Source organism: Nilaparvata lugens, chromosome 8, assembly GCF_014356525.2.
Source record: "Nilaparvata lugens isolate BPH chromosome 8, ASM1435652v1, whole genome shotgun sequence".
NCBI lineage: Eukaryota > Metazoa > Arthropoda > Insecta > Hemiptera > Delphacidae > Nilaparvata > Nilaparvata lugens.
The window spans coordinates 47353518-47372173 of NC_052511.1; the positions used below are offsets into that span (position 1 = coordinate 47353518).

Genomic DNA, 18656 nt, shown 5'->3' on the forward strand with positions numbered 1-18656 from the left:
GGTGTTCTAAAAATAGATTTCCCCTTCCCCTTCCACAGTGGTGGTGAGGGGGTTGGTCGGCTACCTAGAGAGTCTCGGCCTGTCGGCAGCGGGGACTGTGAAGGAACTGAGGAGGAGGATGGTCGAGCACCTTCGATCCCGGACCGCTGCTGCCTCTCAACCAGGTACAGAGCCGGCACTGTCCCGCTCTTCAGGCACGTATAGTCAGGGAGAAGTCTGCGACAAGGTAAGAAGTTGGAATTTACATTTTGATGGTGTATCGGATGCTCCCAGTTTCATCGAGAGGCTCGCGGAACTCCAGGGCGCATATGGGATCTCTGGGGAGCAATCTCTTATAGCCTTGCCGGAGCTGATGGAGGGAGGGGCCCTACTTTGGATGCGGAATCGTCGCTCCCAGTGGAGGACGTGGGCTGATTTTGTAGAGGCATTTAAACTCCGTTATTATCCTCATTCTTATAGTAACGACCTTGAGAGTCAGATCATTGCAAGGAAGCAGAGGGAGGGCGAACCGGCTGATGAGTATGCTGAGGCCTTGCTTACCTTGATGAGACGGTTAGGTAGTTATGAGGGGGATAGGATGTTCCAAAGATTGTATTTGAACTTATTACTGGGGTATAAATTATATGCTCGTAGTGTAGGGGTTAAAAATGTAGATGAGTTGTTAGATGTAACCAGAGAGTATGAGGCGATTCGTGCTGAAGAGAGGAACGGGAGGTTATCTCTGAAAAGCACGAAAAGTGAAGAAGAAAAACGGAGTGATTTTCAGTCTAAAGCCGCGCCAAAAGCGCGAGAAAATAAGGTAGGAGAAATCCAAGAGCCTAAGTGTTGGAATTGTAATAAAGTAGGGCATTGGAAGTCGAGTTGTCCCGAAATTTCTAGTTGTCAAAAGTGTAGAGAAATTTTTGATTATTGTAAATGTGTCTCACAAACCAATAAGGTATCAGGAATCGCTGTAGTGAAGTTATCACGTGTTTTAAGTACGAGGTCAAAGTTGGGGGATGAGCGCATTTTTATTGACGTAGAAATTGCAGGGCAAAAATTTATTGCACTGTTAGATATGGGAGTAGAGGTATCCTGTATTAGTGGAAAAGCTCTTAAAGTGTTAGAGCAAGTAGGGTGTGTTAGAAAAGAAAATTGTAGTCATCATGAAATATTAACTAATGGGAAGTATAATAATTTTTCCACAAAAATTATAACTAATATAAAAGTAGAAAATATTTTAGTTTCATTTCAACCGGTAGTTGTAGAGGGGCTTTCCCACGATGTGTCATTTATGAAGCATCATAATATGAATATTCAAATGCGTAATAGAATTGTAGAGTGGGAACCTAGTATAGTAGATAATGGAGTAACAGGTAGCTTAAAGCGTGAAGGGATGTCTAAGTCTTGTATCTCAAAAGTTGCTACAGTAGCTAGCGAGAGACGGGAGAGTGAGAGTGATGGAGATGGGATTTATGTCCATGTGGGAGTAGGTGGAATGGATCTCAATGCTTCAATTGATACGACGACAGATAAAACATTTATCTCTTCTGAAGTAGCTAACCGGCTTGGAGTAGAGGGGGAGCCCATATTACCGGTTATCGTTTGTGGGAAAAATTATAATTGGAAGGTATCTATCACACCCGATATAAAATCGCGAATGGTTTTAGGATTGAAAAATCTCCGTGATATGAGAGCTGTAATAGAGTTACAGCCTCATGGTATTCGCTTGAGGAGTAGGGATGATGAGGGTAGATTATCAGTTGTCTCCGGGATGGAGAAGGTAGATAAATACCCTGTAAGAAAACTTGAAAAGTTTTCACCTATCTCTGAAGAAGCTCCTGTAAGCGGGAAAAAAGTAAAGCTCCATAAAAGAGTTGAATCTATTAAACTTTATACCTGTCCTAAAAATATAGAGAAGCAGGGGAATGCTTCAAATATTAAGAATAGGCAGGACAAGGTTGTGGTACGGGATGTAATGTCACGATTTTCTCAGAGAGAGGGGGGCGTGTTGAATAGAGCTAACTCAGGTTGTAGTGCAACGCATTCAATTGAAAACCGCCGTAGCGGTAGCGAATTTAGTAGGAAAGAAGAGTTGAAAACCCGATCTGTGGTAAAGAGATCAGGGGTGAATGACTTTGATAATAATTTATCGTATTACAGTTTTCAACGGTATAGGGGCCGACGGAGAAGAGCGAAAGAAATAGGTAGTATTGCTGATGTATGGAGTGGGTTGCCGAGTCGCTCGAGTGTAGGAACAGTACTTTATTGATTAGGTAGATCTGTAATGTGTTCCATATGAGGGGTGAATGGTTCTCTTTTCATCTTTTATCTTTTTCTCCTTTTTCTTTTCATTCTTCACAGGTGCTGCGCCGTTTTACTTTTCCTTTTCTTTCAGATTATTATTCAGCTGCTGCCAACCAGGGGCTGTCGTTATCGGTGTTATCGGGAGATAACAAGCGATGAGGTCTATTGCTAATTGCAGTTATAATAGTTGGAGCAACAGGTTGTTTCTTTTTCAGCGTTAGGTCATGCTTATCTTGTGGCTTGGGAAGCCTGACCTACTGCACTAATTATTCTTCTTTTCAGCTTGACATTCTTGAGTGCTGTACTTCGGGTGTGTGATCATGGGTTCAACACGGAGTCAACCGGTACCTCGGATGCTGTATTTTCTTCTCACCGCCAACCCCCCCCCCCTCCATAGTAGGAGTGGGGTGTCACAAAGTGAATTTTTGTGACGGATGGAGAGCCGTCGACTAATGCATAATTTAGCGAATTTATTCTGTTTTAGAATAGGAATAGGATCGACTTCCAGATATATTTTGTTAGATTTGCAGTTGTGTACATGCATTATCACCATCGCCGTCAACCCCTTTAAATCATCAGCAGCGGATTCATCTAACCAGATATTTCCAGATCTTGTTTACCACTCGGCTACCGAGTTGAGTCGGTATCATTCTTCTTGTAATTTCTGGAATAGAAATATTGTTTACCGGCCTAATCTACTATATGAATCAGCAGTATTGTCATCATTTGCTGCACCCTTAACATCAGGAGCAGCTGAATCAAACCCTGTCACATGACCAGTGGCGTGATCGTCTTTTCAGACTCTCATTGGTCAGGAAGCTCTTTTCCCCCGGCCTCCTAATTTTCAGCGACCCCGGACTGCTTCAAAAAGACCTGGGAGAGAGCAGTTGTTCGGTGAACGGGTTCGTGTACGGCTGCGTTCCGAGCGGCGCTCCTAATAGTGGTGTACTAGAGGGTTAATATTCTATTCTGTATTTTAGTGAATGGAATATTGTATGTTGAATTGCCGACTGTATTTGAAGATAGAACTTCCTGGGGGATTTTCTTTCTTGTTGGTTATTTTTCCTAAATTCGTATCACTGGGAGTGAACGAGTTATCCTTGGTTTTGAAACCTGTAAGGGATCTCAAGTTTGCGCTACAAATAGTTGAGTGGGGAAATTTAGCTAGGCTCTTATAGCAGATTATTTTTGAGTACTTAATTTATAAGTCTCGACTCTGTCGCTTCACGACGTTTTTAATTATAATACGGGAAGTGGGAATCGGTTCGCTATTCTCCGTATCAGTATCCACGTCATTTCAGGTAATTGTATGTCAGGACTGGTAGTCCGTATATTTTTCCTTCTCTGTAGTAAGGTGGCCTTCAGTTTAAAGAGTAATTTTTCTCCAATGAGTTTTTATTCTTGTAGGGAAATCCCTGTCCTTTTTAAGAATAGTTTTTCTCAATTAATTTTTATTCTTGTGGGAAAATCCCTGTTCCTTTTGAGAAAAGTTTTCTCGAATGATTTTTATCCTTGTAGAGAGATCATTATCATTTATGGTAAATTTTCCTTGCTTAGTTTTCATACTATAGAGTGGCCCTGTATTCTAAATTCGCTTAGCAGTTTCTGACTTGCTGTATACCTAGTAGGAAATTCCAATCATTTCCTTGAGAACTCAGGTACAGCTTGAGTTCGTCCTTGTCGAAGTTGGTAGACTGCGGCATCCTTTCTCTTTCTTTCTCTTAATTCTTCCTGTGTTAAAATCCTTCCTGATCTCAGTTCCAGATTCGAGATCGTCCTAGTCGCGGGTTTTCAGACCCGCGAATCATTTCTAAAATTCTTAGAAGCCTGTCTTCTTTAATAGCAAATATTATTTGCTGGTTTTCCCTGTGGAAAATTCACGAATTTTCCCGTGATCTCAGTTGCAGATTAGAGATCGATCTTGTGGTAATCCTTAGACTGGCAATTACTTGGAAAAGTCTATTGAAATCTTTTCCTGAATTAGGAGCCTCTGACTCGATATTTTCCTTGTGGAAAATCCTGGAAAAATCCTTTCCTACCCTGACAACGACAGACTGTTGTCTTCCCGATATTATTCTACAGACTGTGTCTGTGAAAAATCTTTTCTATCCTCTCATAATAGTCGACATACTGACTATTAATTTAAAAGCGTTTCGGACGATTGAGAGTGATTCCCATACCCTTAAAGCCAGTTACAGATTGGCCCTTAATAACCGGCGCGCAGTCATCAGACTAGTGCGGAAATCCTGTTTAGCAGTTCCAGAATTGCTGAAAATCCTTTCGCAGCTGCAGGCTCGCGATTCAGAAATCCTACACCTAAAACCTTATCCTCTAAGCTTGAATTACCACGTAACTGAAATTGATATACTGTACTTAGCTAGCAGGTACAGCTTGCTGAGAGCTAGAGCGCAATTCTCAGATTGCGGATTATTGAGCAGATATTTATTTGCTGTAGAGAATAATAATCTTATTATTGATTCTCTGTTCCCTATACCCTATACCGTATACCTCATACCCTGCACCCTATTCTCTATAGCTCTCACCTTAAACCCCATAGAAAAACCACATCCCGGGCTTGCAGGTACAGCTTGCTCGCCGTCAATTCGCAGTTGGTTCAGATTGCGTACTACCTTTATAAATAGAATTATTGGTAGGGATCTGATAGTCAGATCCGTCTCCTTGTATAGGGTTATCTTAATCTCCCTTAACACCCACCCTGTATTCCAAAGGCCGAGGGCCGAATCGGCCAGCAACGGCACGGGCAAACACTCTTCCCCTGAAAGTAAAAATCTCGCGAAAGAAGCAGAGGGTAAAGAATCAGGATAGAGGGAGAAGTGTAGGTCCGGTAACTCCACCTGTCAGTACGGCTACTGACCCCGACCCATATCCGACTGTAGCTAGTCCGCGTTGTAGCAATACTTCGCAATTATTAGGAAACCTAGAGGGTGGAATAGGTCATGCTAATAAGGAATTTTATCATTTGTCATTCTTGCTTTGTTTATCATTCTTCATTTTTTGTTTGTAAGATTTCTTTTTATAAGTGTATTTTTCATTTTTGTTTGTTATATTTTCTGTAATAAACTCCCTTCTTCTGGGGGTACCAGGACGAAGGAAAAAGGAAAAAAAAATTATTATTATTATTTGATATGAGTCGTGCGTTCGATACAGTTCACCATGATCTGTTACTAAGAAAATTGGAATATTATGGTTTGGAAATTCAGTCTGTTAGAGTGATTAAATCTTACTTAAAGGGGAGGACTCAGTTTGTGTATCAATCTGGATTTATGTTCAGTGGCAATGATGTATTGAGTCCTCAGGGCTCCATACTAGGATACTCCTCATACTCCATACTAATATGGAGTCCTCAGGGATCCATACTAGGACCTCTATTATTCATAGTTTATATAAATGACTTACCTTCAAATGTTGATTGTGCTACCAGAGAGGGTTTCTTGTTTGCGGATGACCTGGGCTTAAAAATAAAAGCTAATACCACATATTAGAGTTGGATCATCTACTTGTAAATAGTAAAAATATTGTGACTGATAGGTGCTCAGCAATTCATCTAAAGGTGTGTACAGACGTTCGCTCTGCTCCGCAATCGAACGTCACTCGAGCAGATCGATTGATGATCGACCGGGGAGCAAGAGTGGAACGCGAGAAGAGCTAACATCTCCCGTAAAGGTGCGTACAGACTCTCGCTCTGCTCCGCAACCGAACGTCACTCCAGCAGAGCGATTGATGATCGACTGGGGAGCAAGAGTAGTTCGACCCGGGGAACGCAAGAAGAGCTAACATCTTCCGTAACGTTCATGATGGGTGCGTGGGCGGTCCGACTGTGGTTCGATGGTGGTACGAAGGCGGTACGAGGGAGGAGCGTGCTCGATGCGGGTTGGAAGCACGAGTATGTGTACGCAGCTTTACGTTCATTATCGGAGTGTGCGTGGTGCAATTGCGGAGCGTGCGCGGAGCTTGTTGGAGGCGCGTATATCTGTACGCACCTTTACACTTAATAAAGACAGAACCTGTGATATTAGTTTTAGTTATAATAATAGTTTATCAAGCAGTATTGAATCACTAAAGTTCCTAGGTATATAAATATTGATAACAGACTGAATTGGTTCTCGCACGTGGAGACTCTAGTAAGAAATTATCCAAAGGCATTTCTTTATGTGTTAAGAAGATTGCGTGGAGCTGTTGATGTTTTGTTAAATGTCTATTATGCTCAGATATTCTCATTATTGTCTTATGGAATCATTGTATGGGGCAATTGCAGTAGGTCCATTGAGATTTTTAGGCTTCAGAGAAGGGCAGTTGAAATAATAATGAATGAAAACCAAAGATCTCATATTGTAGACCTCTTTTCAAAAAGCTTAAACTGTTGACTCTGCCGTCCATCTATGTGATGAGCCTGCTTCTCTATAAAGGGGAGTTGGCTACTAGCACTGAAGTCCATAATCATAACACGAGGCACAGAAATAACATAGAACTGAATACCTCATCATGTGTATTCACGATCTCAAAAAAGCTGGATGTTTACAGGAGTAAAATTGTACAATTTCTTGCCACTATCTATTAGAAGCCTTTTTTGAATGAGTTCCTTCGACTACCAAGCGGGGTAATTGGACTACCCCAACCCACATTTTGTCTATTTTTTGTAGATAATGTTGATGTATTTCATTGAAACGTTGAGTACTTGTTAAAAACATATCACTTTAGTTATTTTTTTCTCATAAATTCATCCCGTTCCTCTTATTTTTGAAATTATTAGCAGATTTATCATTGGGGTAACTCTATTACCCTTCTTGGTAACCCATGTCATGCAATTTTTTGGCATAGGCCTATTTCATCCATCATTGGAATACATAAGAAATAAATTTAATGTCAAATTTTTATTTCTTTGCCAAACCTGATTCATAATGATCACTTAAAATATAAATTTAAAAAATGTGCTTCTCTATAACCATGATTTAATTATTCAACAACATTTCCCCTACAACAATATGATAGAATGCTCAATTTTGTTGTCCTATCAGTTTTTGATTGAAAGTAAATTTTTCAACAAAATAAATTTATTTTTAATTATATTAAAAGCTTTTGTAATGCATTTCATAGATGAATTGATGGAAAAAATATGAAATAATTATATAAAACAGAAATCTTGTTGGGGTAACCCGGTTACCCCACTTGGTGTATGTGAAAAACGTTATTGGTAGTAGAAGGGTTAAAAAACTGTTAAATTTAACCTGAAGCAAGAATACAGTGGATTATTTATATGGAATTGATTTTTGTACCATGTATGAATAGTGAAAATGGTTTTGTAAATTAGGTACTTAAAATACAAAAAAATCGAACATCTTGAAAATGTATCTTTCCATCAACGTTAGTAGATAGTTTGTCTTTCCATAAGCTGAGGCCATGATTCTAGTTTGTAGTTTAGAGTTATTGATGGAAATTTTTTTCGCATTTTGATTTTTCAATCTGATGAATAAAATTGCAATGAATATTATTGAAAAGAAATTGATTTCTAGAATCATGAAAAGTGAGAAATGAAGTTTGTAGGAGATCAGCATTATGGTAGTTCATTTTGTTATTTTCAAACACACCGATTTTTCGCCAACACGAGAACACAGAATGTTCTCTGTTGGGTTGATTGGATTGGCGTATCGACGGCAGCCAGACCTGATAACAGCGCTTACACTCACATTTCAACAGGTGTGAGTGACTGAATGTAAGCATGATATTATACAGCTACCAACACATCAATGCTAACAATATTTTTCTTCATCTAAAATATCGGGGACTTAACTTCGCTCTGGAGTACAAAAGCATAAAAAATGTATTACGAAAGAAGAAATTTTAATAACATTCATACCGAAATGTTCTATCTAATCACAGTAAATTGAGATTAAATAGAATTAGCATAATAGCAAGGGCCCATATCTCGGGTCTCGCCGACATGTAATACAGACAGGATTTAACTCTTATAGACAGTACAAGTACAAGAGAAGGCTGTGGTTTATAACTGCACGAGGTATACTGTTCACAGAACTACTAGTGTGGCATGCCCTTTTATTGACCGAGAAAAGTGAGGTCTAATATTCAAGTCGACGGTTTGGCATTTCTCTTATTGTTTAAATGTTCATATGTTGCACATTTACGGCGAAACGCGGTAATAGATCTCATGAAATTTGACAGGTATGTTCCTTTTTTAATTGCGCGTCGACGTATATACAAGGTTTTTAGAAATTTTGCATTTCAAGGATAATATAAAAGGAAAAAGGAGCATCCTTCATACGCCAATATTAGAGTGAAAATCAGACTATAGAATTATTCATCATAAATTAGCTGACAAGTGATTACAGAGATGTGTGGCGAAGCCAGTCTATTGATGTATTTCCATAAGGTCTATAGTTTCAATCAGGTACTTGTGGATGAGAATACTGCGTGAGGTCTACTGTTCACAGAACTACTAGTACAGACAGTGTCCCATATTTTTTTCAAATTCTATTAACAATCACAGTTTAACAATGTATCACAATAATTATAAAATTAATTGGAATGAAATGTTTATTTTAAATTCTATCTCTCCATCCATCACTTCAATGTACTATAATGAGTCATATTTCTATCATTAACAGATTAAAACTGTATTCCCACATATCAGCATCAGTGAACGTGTCCGGTGTACAGTGAAAATATAATTCTTCTGAGTTCTAAAGTAACTATTCATACCCGATCGGACGGCTTACTACACTTTCAAATACATTTTGATACGTTGAATGTAGATCAAACAATTTTCGTTTCGTCCAGACAGGATACGTTGAGGAAAATTCACTCAATTCACCAATGCCATCGAGGCTTGTCCAAGCTCTCTTGATCATAGGTAGCCATTTATACAATTTCAACAAATATAACCTCTTTCCTGTGTTATTTCATTTTCAGGTTAATTATTGTAGATTTTTGTAGAAATTACTCTACTTATAAATTATTTTAATTTGTTGATCAAATCTTTTGTGATACTTTCAAAACTTACCGTATCAAAGTCGGTACTTTAGCATGTTTTCACAATGACAACAAACAAGGAAGAAGAAAAAATCGGATCCTTGGAGGACGAAGCCCTCAAACGAAAAGAAAGATTGAAAGCACTAAAAAGAAAACAGGAAGATTCCAAAGGAGGTGATGATTTAAAACCATCTCAACCATTACCCAAGTAAGTTGAATTTCTGCAATTAACTACCAAACATTTTGCCCAACTTGAGGTCCATTAATTCAACGTAAAGCCGTAAATGGGGTTGTTGTGGGCGGGGCGAATGCTACCATACGAGTCGGACAAGTCTGGTTAACTGACTTGTCCGACGTTGCAACGTCAACCGTCTAGTCAGGTATAATTTGGGGATGTTGGACTAACCAGCTGGAGCGTGAGTGTAATGTGATGCAAGAATTGAAATAGGTCATAACCTACTGCTCCTCCATTCATCATTTAATTACATGCATAAAAACTCAACACCCTCAAGCTTGGAGCTACCTTTGGCGCTCTAAAGGTGCGTACAGATTACGCGCCGCGAACATGAGCAATTCACTTTTAATCAGCTGACTATATCTGTATTTTTACAGAAACTGTAAGATACAGATATTAAAAGCTTGGCATCAGCTGAATAAAAGTGAATTGCTCATGTTCGCGGCGCGTAAATCTTTATGTACCGCTGGATGTATAATTTTAACGTATGGTATCAAGTAGGTTGGCTTGCACCCGCAAGCTGGCCTATAATGATATCATCTAAAGGTGCGTACAGATATACTCGCCGCGAACATGATCAATTCACTTTTAATCAGCTGACTATATCTGTATTTTTACAGAAACGGTAAAATACAGATATAAAAAGCTTGGCATCAGCTGATTGAAAGTGAATTGCTCATGTTCGCGGCGCGTAAATCTGTACGCACCTTTAGATTTTCTTAACAAATAACTAAAACCGTATTTAATTACTATTATTATATGACTCACGTTATCTACTAGCATGTAATAATAATTCTTTGTTTTCCAGGCCAAAATTCCGAAGCTATGTTCCAGTAGATGACACCCTGAAAGAAAGCTCACTACCAGCTGCTAAACCTGGCAATGTCGAGGAGGAAGTTAAAGATCAGTTACAAGCCGCCAATACCAGAGTAGTCATTGAAGAATTGGTGAGTAATCCACTTGAAAATTCTAAATACAGCACATAATGTTTATGTTATTCATACGTCTAGAAACACACGACGACACGAGGCGTTTTTTCGGACGATTCAGCTCGGCACGACAGAACAGGAAACTCTCAGATAGGAGGAAGTCTCTGATAGTCAGGAAGATTGACTGATAGGATTAAGATAGGCGTAAGTAGGGGCAATTAGACCGCTGCTTGGCCTCCCAGGAATGAGCCGCCTCTACTCAGTCAACCTCTTCCCCCCCCCCATCGATGAGCAGGTGGAGGAAGAGGAGGAGGTTGAAGAGGTAGACATGTCTGGTAGAGGCTGATCGTCCCTGGGGGGCCCAGAAGCGACTTTATTACCCTATTGGCATATCGAGAATCAGCCAATCGGAGAGCTTCCCGTCCTGTCGTGCCGTGCCGACTCGTCTGAGAAACGCCTCGTGTGTTTCTACCCAGTAAAGTAAGTATATGAAGTAAGTATCTTCACATAGTTAGTTAAAACTCACACGCGACTCAGGTCGAGAAGAGACTCGATTCTAGTAGAGAGCATGTGTTTCCAGATGGTGACACTCAGACCAGTCGATTCTAGTCTCCGCGACGTCACCCATTTGGAAACACATGCGCTCAACTAGAGTCGAGTCTCTTCCCGACCTGAGTCGCGTAAGTGTGAGTTGAACCTTAGTTTTCATATTTAACCATTATCGCCAGACACTCAGAACTGTCCTCCCATTGGCTAAGAATCAACTGTTGGTGAAAATTTGTTTCATTGGCCGTTTTTACGCTTACCGATTCCTCGACGACACTACACGACAGGAAGCTCTCTAATTGGCTGATTAAATTTACGTAATCGAGAATCAGCCAAAGAGATATCTGTCGTGTCGTGCCGTGCCGGCTAGAAATTGGAAGTGTGAAAACAGCCAATCGGAGGATGGTTCCGAGCGTCGGCCGACGAAAGGTAAGCGTGAAAACGATCATTCTCTAGTGAGATTCTAAGGGCGATACCATATTAGGCGTTTCCAGACGCCAAACCAATCAGCCAGTAGGAGAGCTTCCTGCCTTGCCAACTCTGAAAACGCCTCAAAAAATATGGTCTAGCCCTTATTCTATTATCAAACTTTTATTCAATTCAAATTTGAATGAGAAGCTTTGGTTTAAAAATAGTGGAGTGGCGAAGCTAGCTTCAAGTTTGAGAGTGTTGAATGTAAAGCAATTCTACAATCAAATAATCTGGTAAATCATTTCATTTTTTTATCGCCTACTAACAATGCAATGGCAACGGTGCGGAATTAGAAAAGGATGAAGCTATCTGCTTTACCTAAGGGTAACCGTCCACTAGAACCGTATTCAACCGATCCGTTCGGCCGTTGGATCGGACGAATCTGCCGGCCGTTAATTCGGCCGAATATGGTTCTCCATTTGAACAGTTTACGTCAGTCTAGTTCAGTAGTTGGCTGGTTGCCAATTATTGAATTAACTACTATCATAGCCACCAACATTTTTCATAAACAAAGATTATATTGAGATTTTGAAAATTGAATAAAAAAATATCTACTAAATTAGTTATTCATTACAATATTCTTCTTCTTCAGATCCTATTTGTTCAACAATTTTTTTCTACAGATTCCTTTGAATATCACGACAATGATATTTTGATCTTTTGTCCCTCATATCCCACAATGAAACATGATCTTGAACCAAACTTATCAACTCTTCATTGTCCATATTTACAACTTTATGAAACAGAACAACTTCAAAAAACAAACAAGACAGTGAAACAATTTCAGGTTAGGAACACCACTTTGTTGTCTCAGCTCGTCTAGTTAGTTCGGCCGGATAGAGCCGGAAAATCCCATTCAATTCGGATCTAAAAATTGATCGGCCGTATGAACCTGTTGCAATGGACGAGAATCTACTCCTTTCTTTGTTGGGGGATCGTTCGGTAGTTTTCGGCCGATGCTAGTTCGGACGAAAACGGTTCTAGTGGACGGCCCACCTAATGATGGACAAGGATAGAAAATAAACAATCAGATGCTGTACACAGGGACATTAGTAGTGGCTACGGGAATACGGAATTGGAAATATCCGGAACTCAAATGTACATGGAATTTCCAATTCTGTGTAACCCCGACAGCTGATAGCCGCTATTATATTGATCCCCTGACTCTCATGGTTCCGAAGAATGGACATTGATATGTCCAAAGCTCCGCCAATTTATGTAGATGCATAACAATATGATTATTATCTATAGTTATTATATTACAAATTGCTTTTTCATATCATATACAGTTCAATAATTATTTTCTTAGTCTATATTATGTAAATTCATCTATAATTTTGCTGTATTGTAAGCTATTGTATATAAGTGTATAAGCCAGTATATATTGTAATCTACATAAATAAAGTACTCAATCAATCAATCTCACTAGGGATATTGCTATAGTGCGGTCCACGTTATAATGGCAGTGGATAAAGATAGAAGAATAGCGATGCCGATTCTCTGCATTAATTAATTATATTTCTACACTGTCAAAAACATAATTGGCATCGTTGTGGACCTAGAAAAGGATAGTAACACCGGCTTTGTCGAATAATAGACAAGGATAGCGAAAGCTAAGTTGATCAAATACTGTCATTATAACGTGGACCTCACTATAAGTAATTCTAGTTATAACTGTGATTCTTGAACGAATGTACGTTTTTCAGGACCTATCGAACCTAGCGCCCCGAAAACCCGACTGGGACTTGAAACGAGATGTAGCGAAAAAGTTGGAACGTCTCGAAAAGCGCACCCAGCGGGCGATAGCGGAACTAATCAGAGATCGGCTAAAAAAAGGACAGGAAGATTGGGGCGACCAAAGTGGCCATTGGAGCTAAGGCCAATCGTGACGATGTTGACGACGATTGATTAGTTAATCAAGGATTAAACGTCGATCACATTATTTTGATCTCCGATTAAAAAGTGTAGGGCTTAGACTCAACTCACACTTACGCGACTCAGGTCGAGAAGAGACTCGACTCTAGTCGAGAGCATGTGTTTTCAAATGGTGACACTCAGGCCAGTCGATTCTAGTCTCCGCGACTGTCAAACACATGCTCACGACTAGAGTCGAGTCTCTTCTCGACCTGAGTCGCGTAAGAGTGAGTTGAGCCTTAGAGTGAAAAGCGTTGTTTTCCAATCAATAAAGTTCCGCTCTGCTGAACAGAAAGAGAATATACAATTAGATGTGATGGGAGTGTTCACACATCGGCGGACTACAAATGTGTGAATACTACAATAAGAGTCAATTATATTCATTCTGTCCAGCACAGCAAAAATTGATTGGGAAGACTGCAAACGTATGAACACTCCCATAAGAGTAATGGTATTCATAATTCATTAGCTTCACAGGAACTAACAGTGATCGATTTATTATATTAGTGTCAACGTGATGAACAATAATGCAATCATCAACTGACTGTGAAACACCTTTATTTGATTGTATATTATACATACTTATATTTAAATGTGACAATTTTCGTAAACTTGAATTAATTAGTATCCATCCAATTTTGTAATGACCACTATAATGAATGTTTTTTAATAATATAGGTGTTTTTATCAGTATATTATCCTAGTTGTTTTTATTGAGTTGTTGTTATTACCATTCTGAACTTCCTATAAGGTCTAAAGCAGATATATTGGAAGCTTTGGTTTGGAATGAGACTTCTTGAAAAGGTAGGGTTGTTAGGGCCAAGCCACACGGAGCGTTTTTCAACAGTTTCTGCAGGGCAGGAAGCTCTCCGATTAGCTGATTATCAGCTGATTCCCAACCCAATCAGCTTCCTGCCCTGCCGACTCGTCTGAAAACGCTTCGTGTGGCTTGGCCCTTATTCAATATGTATATTAAATATATTAGACACACTGTTGAAATACAAGGAGACATCTAGAAGTTGTAACGTAATTATTCAAGAAAATTTAAACATCAAGAAATTAATATTCAGAAATACTGAAGTCATTGAACTCTACATACCTGTTCTGTTCATACCGAATATACTAACTACAATACGAATACAGATCCGATCCAACGCCATATACCACATTACCTTCACTGTAACACAAAACATTGGTTTTGACTGGAGGACACTGAGGGCGTTCGCACAGTCAAAGCTTAAACTGAATTTAATCAGCTGGTGGCTTAAACTCAAAATGTAACACATTATAACAAACGAGACTTGATACGGATTTAATTCATTTTAAAATGAAATTTGGTTTAAACTGTCACTGTGCGAACGGCCCTAAGGCTAGCTTCACACGCTTTCGGTTTCATTCGATTCGGTTCGGTTCGTTACCGAAAACGAATGAGGCTTTCACACATGTCAGGTTTTAATTCGTACGGTTCTAATTAGGTATTTTCTTCTCAAACAAAGCTGTGTTTGGATTTTCACAGTTCATGCTGGTATATTTAAATATAACAGCTGGTGTTAAATTGTAAGATGTTATTTCTTGAACAACAAAATTTCAAAGTTAATTAAAAATTGTGAAATATTTGAATAGTTCCTTTTTGATTATGTCAATTTTGGATCTTCAGAGAGATTATTTTTTTAAATCAAAAACGTGTTCCTTGTTTTGTCACATGGTATATAAACCTCATCTCTTCTCTCCATTGATGAAAAATCATGTAATATTCGTGGAAAAAAATTCTCCCTAAGTTTTAATTTATATCTTTCATATTTTTTCAGCAAACTATTCATTGAGAAAAAAATGTTTCTGTGAACTAACAGAAATGGATTGACCAAATTTTTGAAACAGATTATCACGATATCAGGTTAAAATAAAAACAAAAAAATCTGGTGTGGCGCACTCACACAACTTTCCTTGCCGTTATGAAAATTGATCACCTGACGCTAGTGTTCCCGTGCATCTCAAAGCTACTATTCAAAATTTGAGTCAGCTGGTGACAGGGCAATAACGCTGGAGACACACATGAGGTCTGCTATCTCTTCATAGTGAATGATTTAATAGAATCAACAATAATTTGCAATTATTTATATTATTAATTATTATTATTTGTAATGTGATTACATTTTCTCGAATTCAAAGCTTATTTTCAATTTTAGGTGAAAATGTTACTGAACATTAATTGTAGAGATTTTCATGCTCAATCTACTCCACTTGATTTTTTTGTTTCAATTGTATCTGAAGCCTGATAATTGGGAATCTATCTGCATTGATGGGGCGGAGCTCCTAAATTTTTACAGATATGGGACTTGTGGCAGTTGATAGAGCTTATCGATGACTATTTTAGGTATGAATTTGATCAAAATAGTTGGAGCCGTTTCCGAGAAAATCACGAAAAACCCTGTTTTTGACAACATTTTTGCCATTTTAGCCGCCATCTTGAATTGCATTTGATCGAAATTGTTCGTGTCGGATCCTTATAGTGAAAGGACTTTAAGTTCCAAATTTCAAGTCATTCCGTTAATTGGGAGATGAGATATCGTGTACACAGACGCACAATCGCACATACACTCATACACACATACAGACCAATACCCAAAAACCAGTTTTTTGGACTCAGGGGACCTTGAAACGTATAGAAATTTATAAATTGGGGTACCTTAATTTTTTTCGGAAAGCAATACTTTCCTTACCTATGGTAATAGGTCAAGGAAAGTAAAAGGCAAGCGTGTGTAAAAGACTTTGTTTTTTCCTGTTCCCCTAGCAACGAATTCGAATATAATGAAACCTATTCGAGTCGAGGGGGCGTTCGGTGCTATGCGGTTGCTATTCGGTACCGAATTCAAACCGAATCATCGTTTCACACTTATCAGAATTTGCCGAAAACGAACCGAACCGAAAGTGTGTGAAAGTAGCCTCTCGCTAGCAACGAATTGAAACCTGATGGAATTTATTAGAGTCAAGTGGGCGTTCTGTTCTATGCGGTTTCTATTCGGTACCAAATTTAAACCGAATTACCGTTTCACACTTATCGGAATTTGCCGAAAACGAACCGAATGAATGTGAAACTAGCCTTAATCAAATAAGAGTGATAATCACTTGAACCTGTCAGCATATCTTCTGAATAGCTCTAATGCTTCCCATTCAACGCTGAAAGTGAACCTCATTATAATAACATCTAGTATGATATTATACACAGGATAATGATTAGAAAACTATTCACTTGTAAAATCCTATATATTTTCAAATCAAAAAATTGATACATAGACAAAACATAAAAATATCAACCTGAAATAGATTGCATGGATTTCAACTCATTGATTTAGGCTCAACTCACACTTACGCGACTCAGGTCGAGAAGAGACTCGACTCTAGTGGGGAGAATGTGTTTCCAAATGGTGACACTCAGACCAGTCGATTCTAGTCTCCGCGACGTCACCATTTGAAAACACATGCTCTCGACTAGTCGAGTCTCTTCTCGACCTGAGTCGCGTAAGTATGAGTTGAGCCTTATAGTACAATTCGAATAACTTTGCAGAAGTCAAGTTGTACAGATGTAGCATCCACAAATTATCTACATACTGCCAAATTATATGAATTGTACTATACAAATAAATTGTCAAGAGTTAAGAATCCAGTATTGAAGGGGAGTTAGTTATTAGATGGAAGAGGTCCCTTGACCTCTGGTCCCTTGATGGATCAATGCAGAAATGAGCTGACGAGCTGTAACTGAGAAAATATGGTGAATTAAGTTATCAAGCAATGATAAATATATTAATAACAACTATATTCGGTAGAAATTTTGGTAGCTTATACAGAGTGACACAGAATAACGGGAACTTTTAAAAACGTCATAAAACATTAGTGGGAAGGGCAGAAATTATTTTATTCAAACTAATTTGAAGTTCAAGACTTGCCATTTAAGAATAATTATTAATAACATCTATCACTTTTTGACAATTACTTCAAGATGGCTTCCTCCTGCACGAATACACTTTTGAAATCTGTGTTGACGATTCCTGAACATTTCAGCTGGGATGTTGTTAATTTCATTTTGAATTGTCTGTTATGATTCAACCACAGTTATTGGTCAAGTTGTGAAAACGTTTGATTTGAGATAGCTCCACAAACAGAAAATCGCAGGTGGACAGATCATGGGACCAGGAAACACAGATGTTGCAGCGATCAATGAGGAATCGTCAACACAGATTTCAAGAGTGTATTCGTTCAGGAGGAAGCCATCTTGAAGAAGTAATTGTCAAAAAGTGATAGATGTTATTAATAATTCTCAAATGACAAGTCTTAAACTTTAAATTAGTTTGAATAAAATGATTTTTGCTCTTCCCACCAATGTTTTATGGCTTTCTAAAAAGTTCCCGTTATTCTGTGTCACTCTGTACGTATTTCAACAAAGTTATTATGTGAAAGTAATTGAAGTCTGTCAGAATCTTTTATAATAATTATGAGCTTTGAGTGATCAGAAAGAATTAAGAATAGATGAGTGAAAATTGAAATTAATACTGAACGTATTTCAAGTGTTGAATACTAAATTGATCATTTTCCAAAGCCAATATATTGCACTTTCAAATTCTTGATTTATTTAACAACAATGACAAAACAACATAAAATGATTGACCAACTTAATCATAACATGGTTGGAAACAGAAAAACAGGCTTATAGCCCTTCCTATCCGTTACCGTATTGTGATGTTAGATTTCAAATCAACAGTTAATAAAAACCAAGATCTATCTACAATACGTTTTATGGAGACTTGTCATAGAATGATATGAGAACCGGTATGTCAAGTTCAATGTCTTTAGTATCCTGAATTAATTTCAATTTTTGAAATTTTCATAAATAATCACTTTATGAATAACTTCAAGATGTGTCCTTGTGTGTCAACAGTGCGGTTAATTTAAGGGTGTGCAAAGGCTAAAAATAAACTTCCTACTCGTGATATTTTTCAAGTTTTTCGATTTGTATAAGCTATCAAAATGAAAAGGTTTTCTCAGGAAAACATTTTTTTCCAATCATTACTTTTTGAGATATGAGCGCCTGAAGTTTGAATTTTTGGGACAGAACATTTCAAATTCGGTAAGATATAAATCCATGAGATTTGGATGATGGATTCTTCATGTAATTGTTGATCTAATAAAACAAAAATTTTCTGAAAATATCCATTTTTGAAAAAGTTATTCAATTTACCAAAAATAGCTCAACAATAAGTTATTTTTAGTAAATT

At 38.2% G+C, this 18656-nt stretch overlaps 1 protein-coding gene across 1 annotated transcript; it reads left to right on the plus strand.

Annotated features, from left to right (window-relative positions):
* Window positions 1-8983: 8983 nt before the first annotated feature.
* LOC111050136 (coiled-coil domain-containing protein 12) lies at window positions 8984-14084 on the plus strand. Its single transcript, XM_022336398.2, is given in 4 exon segments — window positions 8984-9499; window positions 10335-10473; window positions 13179-13322; window positions 13324-14084. Coding segments are annotated over 4 exon segments (483 nt in total). The 5' UTR covers window positions 8984-9356; the 3' UTR covers window positions 13381-14084.
* Window positions 14085-18656: the final 4572 nt, after the last annotated feature.